This window comes from Diplotaxodon limnothrissa, linkage group LG1 (assembly GCF_057381915.1).
Source record: "Diplotaxodon limnothrissa isolate DT_005_m linkage group LG1, D_limnothrissa_male_GT1.1, whole genome shotgun sequence".
In the NCBI taxonomy this organism is placed as follows: Eukaryota; Metazoa; Chordata; class Actinopteri; order Cichliformes; family Cichlidae; genus Diplotaxodon; species Diplotaxodon limnothrissa.
The window spans coordinates 2077303-2091069 of NC_140596.1; the positions used below are offsets into that span (position 1 = coordinate 2077303).

At 43.6% G+C, this 13767-nt stretch overlaps 1 protein-coding gene across 1 annotated transcript in view; it reads left to right on the plus strand.

The window, feature by feature from the left end:
* The window catches only part of adamtsl3 (ADAMTS-like 3), a 185553-nt gene that overhangs the window by 124606 nt on the left and 47180 nt on the right, over positions 1-13767 (plus strand). The window contains exons 9-15 of the mRNA XM_085356359.1: positions 5024-5181; positions 7010-7121; positions 7212-7350; positions 8531-8581; positions 11498-11708; positions 12406-12553; positions 13636-13720. Coding sequence (XP_085212485.1) covers positions 5024-5181; positions 7010-7121; positions 7212-7350; positions 8531-8581; positions 11498-11708; positions 12406-12553; positions 13636-13720 — 904 coding nt within the window. The remainder of the gene's footprint in view (positions 1-5023; positions 5182-7009; positions 7122-7211; positions 7351-8530; positions 8582-11497; positions 11709-12405; positions 12554-13635; positions 13721-13767) is intronic.

The following is a 13767-nucleotide window of genomic DNA, read 5'->3' on the forward strand; positions in this document are numbered from 1 at the left end:
TACAAAATAAGACAGGAAGCACACGCCAGACAGAGACAGACTCGTAAACAGGCATAATGACGTCATGGACAAACAGAGGGACATACGGGCAGAGAAGACTAAGCACAGGCAACCTAAACCAAACATAAGGGCAAGATAACAAAACCTAAACCAGACATAATCATCATCGTCATCAACATCATCATCAGATAACTAAAGAATCAGAATATAATTATAATCAAAACAGTATCACCAGAGAATAACCAATCCATAATGCAAAAATAAACCAAAACATAAGAAACTCAAAATGCTGGGTCGACCCGACCCAGGACCGTGACACTGTGGCTGCCAAGAAAATTCTGGAAAACCTGTACGAATGCTTCCCATCGCTGCTGGTTTCCTTTGGACTCATCTTTAAGCAGCAGTTCACTGTAAAAACTAACAGCCTTAGTTATGGCTTCACTTTTCTGGAGACCAAATTATTTTTTTAAATGCTGAAACGCATCACTGTTTCATCCTCGCTGTCTAATGTTTGGAAGGTCGTAACAGAAAAACAGGACGTGTTCGATGAAAATGGCTTTCAGATCTGGAGTTAGCAGGTGAAATCTATCAAAGTGCAGGCGAAGGAGTCCCAGTAGCACAATGCTTGTTGACCAGTGTAATGGGACGCTGCTACAACTTGTAGGCCTGAGTATGGAAAGTCCTGTGTAGCACCTAAGGACCATCAACACAGGACCATACGGAGACCTTTAAATAGAGGGAACCATCTAATGTGGTTTGTAGTGATGCATTTCCTCAAAAAGAAGCTGAACCAGGGACAAATATGCTTCAGTTTACAAACCTGACTTACAAGACAAACGAGACATCGAGCACAAAGACTTAACATCCAGTTCTTACGTTGGTGGTCGTCATCGTATGGCCAAGAGTTTGAACCCAATCAGAGCCCTGATGAACTCCAAGTACAACCAAACGTGCGTGAACTGGTTTTATGGCAGTGTAAATATGAAATGAACCAGAACTACATTTAATCTCTGGGTATTTATGTGAAGCAACAAGGGTAAACTGGGGATCTGCCCTTCCCAGTCACCACCACTGTTCCCAACACACATGCACAAAGCTGCTAATATAACACATCTGCAACAATAATAATGACAACTAGTACAACATGAGAGTCCCAGTAACCAACACGAAACACAACACTGAAACTGTAGCACAGCACTTTTTACAAATGTTGTGTTGAGACAAATGAGCCACTCCATCTAAAATCAGCTCATTTTTACAACATTTCCTCCACCGTCTCAGATTTGCTAGTTTTTAGTTTTAAACTTTTATGCTTTTGAAGTTTGCGTAACAAAAATGATTGCTGTGAAATTTTAGAAAAATGGTTCAGTGACCGAATTTGAGAAAACGAAAATATCTGAAAAAAAATGAAAGATAAAAGCTGGACACTTTTACTCGTCTTTCATATCATCTAAACAAATCTGTCATTTTGACAGCTTTTAGCCAGCATCCATCCATTCTTCTCATCCTTGTCACAGTGTTGTGTTTGTGGGGGTGGTGAAGCCGATCCCAGCTGTCTTAGGCCTAAAGTTTTATGTAAATCAGAGTCGGTCCAGCAGGAGCTGATTTGAGATTCCTCACATGCCACGTTGTGTTGTGTTGATGTGTTGGTTTCCACAGTGTCACCTGATAAATAGTGGTGATAGTTTGGACAGTAAATCATGCTTTCAGCTCCAAGTCCAGACCTGGGCTCACCTTGTTATAAAACAAACCAGAGATGTGAAGAAAAAACTTCCCTGCACAGCCGAAACCCTGCGATTCCCATCCTGCTGACTGCTTCGTTGCATCATTTGGGTTTTCTGCTCTATTTTATTGTCGATTGAAAAAAGTGAAGGGTCTGAGGGCGAATGCAGATACGTCAGCACAAACCTGATCCTAAAACAGCTCCAAGATGTTCTGGCTGAGTCAGAGGCTCCTGATTCGAGGAGTAACCCAGAATTTCTTTGGCAGGTTGCTCATCTGTTACCAAGAGCTCATTTTAGAGGAGAGACAGAGCACAATAGCAGAAAACAGGTCCAACACACTCATTTACAGTTCAGAGAGTTACTCCTCTGTAACTAAGCATAATATCAAACACGTAATCAGAATTTAACACCAGGTAACTTTAAAAAGATGAACAACTTCTTTTCATAATGGGCCAAAGACTCCACGATTTCCTCTCCCGAATTTTTCATTTTTTCATGTAACATAATTAAGATCTTTTTTTAAAAACATGGAATATCTTGGAAAAGTCAGACTTAACCTCCACCAGATCACCAGCAATCTATCCGGGGTCCAGGTCAGAGGCAGGGTTTGGGTAAATGTTAAGTTTTAGCCGGTTGGAACAGGAAAGCCCAAAGATGTCCGACCCTGCTGAATGTTAAGAGGTTAAATATAATCACAACATGAAAAATGGTGATGCTTTGTCTTAGACTGACAGATTAATTGGATTTGCACCAACCTTTTGTGAGAACAAAGTCTTACAGAAAAGCACAAACGATCTGCTCTTTGTTGAATTCAGACTTCACGGAGTTCAAACTGTTTCATTCTAACAGCACAGGCCAGATTGATCCACGGCCCCAAAGCCAGAGGCGAAGGTCGTGGTTTTCCAGCAAAGGAAGAAGCTATGAAACTCATCAGCGTCCTGGCAGCGGATGGAGAGTTGCTTTCTAAGCTTACTGGAAGCTATTGGGAGTACATAAAAACTAGAGTGTACTTCCAAACACAAACACACTCTCTGAAAACACTCAGGAAAAGATTACTGGCTCATATATCTGCCAGTAGATTTTAGTATTTTGTTCCAAGAGGCAAGCGCTGAGGCAACAAGCACCAGCAGGCGAATAGAGGTGGACTGTGTAATTTAGCCTGAGCAGCCGGAAAGTGAGGCACCTTCCCACCGCTCACTGTACAATTTCAGGTAGAGTGAAGTTGCTCTAGGCTTTTATACCTGCACATTGGCTTTTAAGGCGCTGAATCATCCTGAGTGATGATGCACAATCAGCTACAGGAGTGCACCGACAGAGGCATCCAGTCCTTTTACAGAGAAGCTGTGCAGCTACACTCAGTGTGCCAGGTTCAGGTACAGCTGTGCTCATTAACTCATTGACCTTAATGAATTAATGAATATGTATCTGGTTGGGCCCACATGTTGGCTTTAGGATTACACGTTTTCTTTTGTTGCACAGTTTCTGTCCCAGATAACAAAAGGGGCGTGACCAACAGCCGACATATTCATCCAAAAGCCACATGAGGATTTGGGTGGTCTGTGCTTGGTTGCCAGAGTGACAAACCCATAGCAATTCCACAAGCCAGCCAACAATGAACCAAATACAGCAGGAATTTCTTAGTATGGGCAAGCTATGGTGGCACTCCCATCGGTTTAAACGGGTTAATGAGCCGTGGATAGCAACCAAAAGTCACACAAACGGCAAACTAATCCAAGGCTGGACTCGTTTGTAGAGTTCAGCAGTCAGAAGGAGCAGAGCTGCTCTTCTTGCCCATCATATGAAGACACTGCTGGAGTCTGAATACGGGTCTCTTTGGAAGTTCTTTGGATGCATCCGCCAGGGATAGACCCGAAGACACACCAGTGGAATTGCTTCTTCTTTCCTGGCTTTCGAGAGTGCAAGGATCCCCAAGGAGGAGCTGGAAGACGCGGCTGTGAGGAGGCTACAGGAAACTCTGAGTAATTAGAGGTGGTTTGCACCTTTTGGAGACAGCCTTGGATCTCTTGTGAGAACTCTGTGCTTTAATGTAACAGGCCTGCGTACTTCATATTACTACTGATTTTTACTCGTTGGAATGGAGTACAGCAACTTTTTAGTCTCTAAGTCACAGATGTCAGACCTGCACCTGCAGACAGAACCAGAGCAGCACCGTTTACAGTAAAACAACAAACTCTGAGAGGAAAACTTTATTTTATCACACTTGACAGAACACAGGACTTAATATTGGATCTTAATATGTCCATGTGTATGGACATGTGCAGGTATATATGTATGTATATGTATACATATGTATATTTAGTGTGTACATGTCTAGAAATAGGAATAGTAGTGGTACAATAGTTATGTCAAGCTATATAGTTTATGTCTTCCATATTTCCAACCATATCCATAATCACATACTGTGTGTGCTACCATTGTATATAGTGTATTATCTTACTTTTTTCACTGATTGTACTTATTTGTATTTTTGTATTTTCTTCTGATATCTGTACCTGAGCTGAGGTGACGCAAAAATTTCCCCGTTGTGGGATCAATAAAGTCTTATCTTATCTTCTACTGATGCAAAGTTTATGTTTTCTACTGTATCTTTTTGCTTTTGAAAAAGGGGATACTGAAAATGTGGGACTTTAACATCACTCACCATTTTAGAGTACTCTGAACTTAATACTTTTCGTCTATCCTGTCTTCCTTCTCTCACCCCAACCAATCACAGCAGATGGCCCCGCCCCTCCCTGAGCCTGGTTCTGCTGGAGGTTTCTTCCTGTTATAAGGGAGTTTTTCCTTCCCACTGTCGCCAAAGTGCTGCTCATAGGGGCTCATATGATTGTTGGGTTTTTCTCTGTATGTATTATTGTACTACTGTGAAATATAAAGCGCCTTGAGGCGACTGTTGTTTTGATTAAGCGCTATATAAATAAAATTGAATTGAGTACCTTTGTGAAATCAGCAGTGCAGTACAGTAAGAAGACCCCACAGCTGTTACAGATTTGGTTGTTGTGTCTTTGTTACCTGGTTTGCCATAATGTCTCTGATTGTAACGCTTCCCAAAAACTCGTCTTCTCTGCGTTGTAAGCTAACGAGGTGAGTCACACAGATCTCTAGTTTTTATCTCCAGTATTAGGTAAGAACTTGTTTCCTCTCGGTGGAAGTAAACAACAAATTTCACACCCAGTCTTGTCGGGTTGCGCGTCACATTTCAGACATTTGCATTTTTAAAGCATGAATTTAATCCTGCGTGTGCTTTAATAACACTCCCTCCTGCTCTGTCTCTCTGCCAGTTATTGAAGCCGTGTCTCTTCAGGGGAGGAAGGAGGAGACCGATCTGCAGTCGACGGGCTCCTACGTGATAGGAAACACCTCCTTGGACTTTCAGAGGGGGAACGACCGGCAGACACTCAGGACGCACGGCCCACTCGGCGCTGATTACATCATCAAGGTGAAGCTATCTTCATAGCGAAACAGCCTGAGGACTTTGAGCTTCTGTTGACATATTTTATCACAGATACAAGAGCGCAAACATAAATAAAACAGGCTGCTGCGAATATTTGGCTTTTGAGGCATTGTTTTAATGAGACTGAGAGCTTGTTGCCTGCGGCACTATTAGAATTTCTGTCAATGAGGCCTAAGTGGAAATGCATTTTCCACTTTGTACTACCAGCATCACAGCCCTCCTTTTTTTCCACTCGTAGAAAAGACGAGCTCTTAGTGGGCCGTCGACAGTCGGCTGTCTGCACCAGATAAAAGCATTTTGGAGTTATCCAAAATTATTATTCGCTTCTTCTCTAAACATCCGTGGAAAGTGTGGGTCTGAAGAAGTTAAAGCTCCAGCAACGCTTGGAGACTACAGAACAACTCGATCGATGCGTTTCACTGACGCGAATCAATGTGCGCTCCTGCTCATCCGTCGGCCCGTCGCATAAAAACTGTATGGTCCAAAGTTTGGACTAATGAAAAAGTAAAAACATAAAAACTTTGCAAAAGACAGCTACTGACAATTTCTGAACTGTACATAGTTGAATTTCACAATAATGTAAAAGAAATCATATTGAAAACCTTTTAATATGAAATATTTAGTCACACAAATTAAGAAAATGCTGTTTTCAAATGAAAAGTTGTACCACAAGTATTAGTAGGTCGTCTTATTCAATAGAAGTATTAATTTCACTCGCTGAACATGTTTAAACTTTGCACCATAAAGTTTTTAGACATCGGAGACGTGACGTGATTTGTAGCCCAAATCTCCAAGTCAGAGTTTCCAAATGCAGATTAATTAAAAAAGCTAAACCATCATCAATCAACATGATGGTTTCTAGAAAATCCATCCAACCAAAGGCTGCTCTAACCTGCCTGAGTGACACAGACAGCAGAGAAACTCCACTCTTATCCTTTAACACGGAGCCGCTGTCATTACTGTTCAGGAAATAAACGACAGTTTAATGGAGCAGACGCAGTTTCTGCATCGTATCCCGTCAGAGAAACAAAAGTGGCCTCTCTGCCGTGTGGATGATTTGTCCGGTTCGTTTTGGGATCAGAGCGCTGACTACCGTCCGTCTGCTGCTGATCCTCGCCCACCTGGACCCGATTACTCAGGTGCGTAGAAGTATTTCGGTCAGACTCATGTTCTGGAAACGAACGTCTGCCCGCCGATGTGGGCACAAGCTGCAGATTATGGTTATTTCATGCAGGCTGGAGGGCAGAATTTTGCAGATTAAAGTGTTGCATTGTTTTATTAATTCGGCTCAGTCAGAAACTTATTCAGTCTTGTCTTCCGCTCTTTTGTTTCCTCGTCTTTGTGCCCACTGGTGCCCAGCCGCAGTGGGTTTGCTATCAGTTACGCTCTGTAATTGCAATTACTTTGGTGACAAATATGACACATTACCATCTGTCTGAAAGCTCGGTGTGCAGTCGATGCTTTCAGTGCACAAAGCTAAATCTTATCCAGAGCTGCAGAGTGTGTGATGAATGACTCAAACGCCTTTTATATTAAAAAAGGAGGGCTGCTGGAAAGTGCTCGTCTTATCAAAGCAACAGTTTGAACGCTGTAAGGATCAAGTCCTTCACTTTATGATGGGAATTTCAAAAGCCTTAAATCTTTCTGTATTTTTGCAGGTTCATCTTTTTAGGACTAAATGCTTGAAAACGGCTGAATTACTGCGTAGATTTGGTTTGAGAAACTCAGCGGAGGCTCCTCTAACATGCAGAGCTTGACTTTGTCCTTCTTCCCTCTGCCCGCTGTGTCCACCCTCTTCTGTTGTGCTGTGCAGATAAAGTACGGAGGCTCCAAGGACACCGTTGTCCAGTTTCTGTTCTACAAACCAATTCGATACCAGTGGAGAGAGACTGACTTCTTCCCCTGCTCGGTCACGTGCGGAGGAGGTGAGCTGACCGTCGCCGTGATTAAAAATGCTTTTAGATTCACTTTTAGAGTGTGAGAGCGGTAACGGCGTGGTCGCTTCCCTCCCTCAGGCTACCAGCTGAACTCTGCCGAGTGCACAGACATCCGGTCCAACCAGACGCTGCCCGAGCACCACTGTAACAGCTACCCTGAAAACACCAAACCCACTCCAAAGCTCAAAGAGTGCAACATGGACCCCTGCCCGGAGAGGTGCGGACAGCTGGTGGCTGTGCAGCGTCGCCGCTTCGGCATCGACACTGTTTTACCTGTTTATAGTCATCGTCTCCTTCCTCCGCTGCAGCGTGTTAACTGTAGCCGACAGATTAGCGTCAACGTTTTTAAATCTGGCACGCTGACACCACAGCACGCGAGCCCCGCTGTTGAAACTGGGAGCTATTGGCCTTCCTGGATCAAATACCAGCGTCCCCCATAGTGGTTTCATTGACATCAATGAGGAATATTTTCATATTTTGAAAAAAAAGAAGAACGATCCAGTTGAGTGCATGCACACGTCTTCATTCAGATGATCTAACAGATGCACGAGTCTGTGCATCTGTTAGGGTCGGCTCGCTGCCTAAAATGGAAATAAAGACACAATGCGATGGTTCACAAATCACATAAAGACATATTTTATTCAGAACAGAACACAGAAAACATATCAAATATTTAAACTGACAGATTTTAATATTTCATATCAAATATGAGCTCATTTTGAATTTGATGGCAGTGACGTGTCTCAGCCTGCCGTCCACACGTGCAGGTTAAAGCTCCGTCATGCAGGGAAGAAGCCAGATGTGGCCGGAAACAGCTCCTTTAAAATGGACTGAAGCAAAGTGGAAACTGATCGGAGGTCAGATCTATCTAGATTTTCAGGGAGGGCCTTCATGTTTGAGCAGGACGATGTTAAATCAGCAGCACGGCTTCATAGGAGAGGAGTCCAGCTGCTGAACCGGCCCGCCTGCAGCCCAGATCTTTGACCAGCTGAGAACATCTGGAGCATCATGAAAGCAACAACAGGACGAAGCAGAGCAGCTAGAGTCCTCCATCAGACCAGAACGGGACATCGTCCCCCTGCAGCTGCTCTCCTCAGCTCACAGACCGTCACAGGAGCTGTCCAGCTTCGAGAGACGTGTTGCTGCCTTCAAATTCAAAATGAGCTCATGTCTTTCTTATAATGGTTCGTTTTGTCTTTGGGGGTTTATTGGGGTCGCACAAAGCAGATTGTGAACACGAGTGTAACCTGAGCTGTGTCAGAACCTTTATTATTAAAGGAGCTTTAATGATGGATTAAACAAATATGACAGAATGTGTTTGATAGTGATTTTAACAGTGTTTATATATGTTAGATATGCTGCTGTGTGGTTATCACTATCACATTTGTCTCCTGCAGTGATGGATTCAAAGCAGTGATGCCTCATGACCGCTTCCAGCCTCTGCCTCGGTGAGTACCTCTAACTCTTGAGATAAAATCAAAGTGTTAAACGAACCTCGATGCACTCGAAAGTAAAAATAAATTATATTAGAGCCTCACACAAGACTGCGATCAGATTTTCAGTCATAACTTTTGTTAAAAATACTTTGTTAGTTTTTGCTAAGATGATTTTTTTCTGAGAGTATACAGTTATTTAAAAAAAAAATCCTCCTTCCACAAAAGTCTGACTTTTCATCTTCAATCGTGGGAAAAATGAAAGAGTTCCTCCGTGGTGTTCCACAGCGTTACCCTTCAATCAACAAAAGCCTCTCTCGTCTTCACTCTTTTCTGTTCTTTAGGGAGAGAGAGCTCCACCGTTTGTGTTTGAAGTTTGGATGTAGTTCCTCCCAAATATAAGTTCATGCATGTGGAGTTCCAGCTCGTCTCGCTCAGCGACTGCTGCGCTGGTCTCACTGGTGACTGTTACGCTCTAACAGAGGAGAGAATTATGCTTATTATTTTTGACGTGATGGTGTCATATTTAGAGCCTCAAAATTAAAAGTGGCAAAGCCTACAGTACCTCTAACGTCCAGCAGAGGCAGCAGTGAGTCAGTCCCCATAGACTCCCATGTTAAAACTTCACAGCAGAAACAAACTGTTTGGTCTCTGTGGGTCATTTCTCCTTCATAACACCTGTACAGGGGGAGGATGGTTTTATAACTCACCTGTTTAAAGCTTATTAAGGCTTAAAGTTTGCATTATTATTAGGGGTGCAACAATACTCGTATTGATATTGAACCGTTCGATACAGTGCTTTCGGTTCGGTACGCATATGTATCGAACAATACAACATTTATTTGATCAACTTTCCTTCTGATGATGCTGTCTGTGTTGAGCGCTCAGTGGATCTGCGCTCGACAGTGCAGCCTAGGCGGAGTAGTTGAACGCAGATTCACTGAGCACAGGGCAAGCTAGCAAGCTAGCTAAGCTCGTTGCAACATGGCAAATTGAACCTCCCCCACCCTCATTCAGATCTGGCGTTTGGAACTATTTTGGTTTTCATGTGACGTATGACCCTGAAGGTAAGCGAGTCATGGACAAAAGTAAAACAGTATGTTGGATTTGCCACGCAATGCTCAATTACATGGGTGGGAACTACTGCGTCAGCGCAGTTAGCTCGTTAACGTGTTGGCCGTCCAGCCCCACGCAAGGGGCGATCCGCGGTAGCTCGTTAACGGAGATTTGCCGTGTTGTGGCGTTAACGTCATTTCAGATTAACGCTGACAGCACTAGTGGGAACACAACGAATATGACTGCACATTTACTCCGACATCATCCTAGTGCAAAGACAAGTGGAAGCAGACAAAAACAACAAGCAAGCATGCTACAAACTTTACCCGAGTCATTTAGACAGCCGTTAGCACAGGATTCTCCTTATGGGGACCTGATATGTTTAATATGCTGCTGAGAATATAGCCCAGAAGAAGCGTATAGTAGAGCTTTTATTTTGAAAGAGCCATTTCTCTGTAATAAACTCTCTTTTCCAAAGATGAGGGATTCCTCGATCAGATAGATTTATTATTTTATCCCTTTGTTGTTTCAGCAACATTAAATTTAAAAACTGTACTTTTGAGTGAAAATATATATTTATAATTTTAATAAATGACAAATTAAAAAGGCATGAACATTTTTTTGTATCGAAAAAATATCGAACCTGAATTTTGTGTATCGTTGCACCCCTAATTATTAGGGGCGTGGCCTCTGCTAGCTGTCTGTTAGCTTCACCTTCACCTTTTATAAATGTAGCTATTCTGAAGAGCTTCATTTAAAATGTGTGTATTTTCCAGAAGCACACACTTAAAGCTGCAAACTTTGTGCACTGTAGATGAAAGCATCTCTATGAGTGTAGCCTCAGTTTCCCACTGACTTATACACCGTGCAGCAGATATAAACCCCCAGTCCTGAACTGTGTGCACCCATCAGCCACTCTAACCTTTGACCTACCTTTGAACTCTGTGCAGTGTGCGAATCTCCAGCATTTTGTTGGACTGCATGAGAAGCATTAGACATCGTTGTCATTGTCAGCAGGGTTGCATAATGAGCGTGGCTGCAGACAGCCTGGTTTGAAAAAGGAGCTGGAGAAAGACAGTTATGCAGTGCAGTGATGCTTCCAGCTCTAAAAGCCGTCGGATGTGGAACGCGCATTGATTGCAGTCTATCGAGGCTGATGCACCACTTGCAATGAGACAGACTGTTAATCACCGCACTTATCTAATTACAACATAATGAGACAGAGTCCTGCAGTCGTAATTGTTCTGAAATGGCCTCGTTAATGTCCCTGACCTCCTTTCTGTGTGACAGAGTGTAACGGGGTGCTTGTACTCACTGAGTGCTGAATCTATAGCTTACATAAGTGTAAAGTGGAATCGACATTAGCTGTGGAAAAGTGTCAGAGTTGCTTCGTATTTCAGGTGACACGTTCCTGCCTCTCCGTCTCCCCCCACCCTCGTGTTCCCACCTGGATGTGTCGGATCTGGGCCTGCACTGATCCACACGAGGCTTCCAGGGGAAAGGAACGGGATTCAGACATGTTCCACGTTGGTGCATAAATGTTATTACATCATTACTTATTAAGATTATTCTCACAGCTTTTATGAAATAAGGTGACCTTTCGATCAGACATGAAAGCAGCGAGGACAGGGGGAAGGAGAGGATCTAAAAATATGAGAGTTTTTGTTCTCTGGTTTGAAGTCGAGTGATTTTAAAGCACTGTAATAACCTCCGTGCGCTGCCTGTCACAGGTGCTGCTGACCTCGCTGCCGAATCACGTCCTCCACACTTCCAGGTGTTTCTTTCTATGCAGGAAGGTTCTGCCCCCTCCTCACCTCCACCTTACTCAGTATCTGGGTACATAAAACTCATTTAGCCTCTTCTGTGTGTGCACAGCTGGGAGCAGGGCCCCTGGACCCAGTGCTCAGTGTCCTGTGGTGAAAATGGGGGCTGGCAGGATCGCAGTGTGCTGTGTGTGGAGGAGGACGCCCACGGGCAGTTCTCCCAGGTGGATGAGTGGAAGTGCACGCACTCCCCGCGACCTGTCACCCGACAGATCTGCAACACCTTCGCCTGCCCCCAGTGGGTGGCCATGGAGTGGTCACAGGTCAGTGGTTTCAGTAGCTGAACATGAAATGATAATGAATCCACTTTAAATGAATAAATTAACACAGGCAGGCTCATAGAAGTCATGTGACCTGTGTCAGACTCACGATCTTCATCCCTGGACATTCATTGACACTTCCTGTTATTAATATTGTTGGCGGTGGTTTTGTTCTGCATGTATGATGTTTAACATGTTAGTCGAAACTTAATATCCGGCACTCACTGAAGTACTTGGAAATGACAAAATGACAAATATTGAATTATTAAACTGGTTTCAGCTGCAGTAAGACTCACACCAACACATGTAATTGAAGTATAATCAAACCTGCTGTAAGGTTACAAAACAAAATCTTTCACGATTTCCTCACCGGGGAACATTTATGTGATTTACCAAGCAGCATCCACTACGCTGTTTACTACTGCTTTGCATTTATAACAGGGTGTTTTGTAGAAACATCACACGTCTCACTGGATGTGGTGCATGTCTAAAAACAAACCATTGCAGTAGCAGGTCAGACTCTGACTGTGTCTAAGCAGTTAAAGCGTTTCTGGATCAGAGATGTTCAAACGCTCAGTGACCAACGCGTCAGTCAGCGCTCGATTCACTGACAGCAAGAGTTTGATGCAGCCTTAATTACTGAAGATGGTTAATTCATTTGTGAGGTAACGTGTGTGTGTGTGTTACCGTCCCGTCGCAGTGCACGGTGACGTGTGGCCGAGGGCTGCGCTACCGAGTGGTTCTGTGCATCGACCACCGCGGGCAGCACGTCGGAGGCTGCTCACCGTCACTCAAGCCTCACGTGAAGGAGGACTGCCTGGTCCCCGTGGCCTGCCACAAGCCCAGAGGTGGGACACTGATGACTTACAGCAGTGTGTGTGTGTGTACCTGTTTAGACATCTTTGTGGGGACCAAAAATTTGAATGTTAGTATAATGAGTTTGAAGGTATTTCTGAGACTCAAAATGTGGTTTTAGTGTCAGGGTTACAGGTTATGGTTTGGGTTATGCATCCATTTTTTGATGGTTTGGGTAAGCGGCTAGGGAAAGCATTATGTCAATGAGATGTCCTCATAAAATAGCAAAACAAGAATGTGTGTGTGTGTTTTAAAATAAGCTAAAATAAGCTAAGACCACAACTGAGAAGCATTTTAAATTTAAATGTTTATTTTACGAACATTATGAGATGTTTTAATAGTTTTGTTCCATTTGTTTCTGCTGTGTGTGACTCAGGACTCTTTGGCAGTCATGCTGAGCCTATTAGCTGTGTGTGTGTGTGTGTGTATGTGTGTGTGTGTGTGTTTTGTATTTAAAGCCTAACCCCTCTAATGACAACAGGTCTTTTTGCATCAGCCGTGGACGTAAATTATGATCCCTATTCTACCACAAACAAACTTCCCTCCTTGTTAAACTGCTGGATTCTTTAAAAGCTAGTAGTGTGTGTGTGTGTGTGTGTGTGTGTGTGTGTGTGTGTGTGTGTGTGTGTGTGTGTGTGTGTGTGTGTGTGTGTGTGTGTGGTATTATTGCTGTAAATGTGATTTCATTGGAAAACACTCGTTGTACAGTGGACTGTATAAAATGATTAGCACAGGAGGGTCTTTAGCAAATATTTAAATCTGTCTTGTGAACTTTATGAGAGACGGGAGATAAATGTGAGGATGAAATGTGTGTCTTGGTTAAATAACATCCATCTGGAGGCCGGCCTCCCTCCCAGCTGTCAGTAGATGTCCTTTAATGTGAGACTGAGTCTGACGGACTTGTTGCTGTGATAATGGAAAACGTTTTTTTTTAAAGTACCACAGTAGCAAAAATATTTCCAGTGCTGAACTTTTTATTCCTAAGAAACAAAATTCTGAGCTGCGGCCGAGCTCGGAGCAGCTGATGGTGAACGGCTGTGTCAGACGTCTTTCTAACTTTTTGTCTCTCTGTCAGAGTCCCTGCCGGTGGAGGCGAAGCTTCCCTGGTTGAAACAAGCCCACGAGCTGGAGGAGCACTACACCGCTACAGAAAACCCCACGTGAGTGCAGACACACATTCTGACAGTCGCTCAGATGCGTTTGAAGA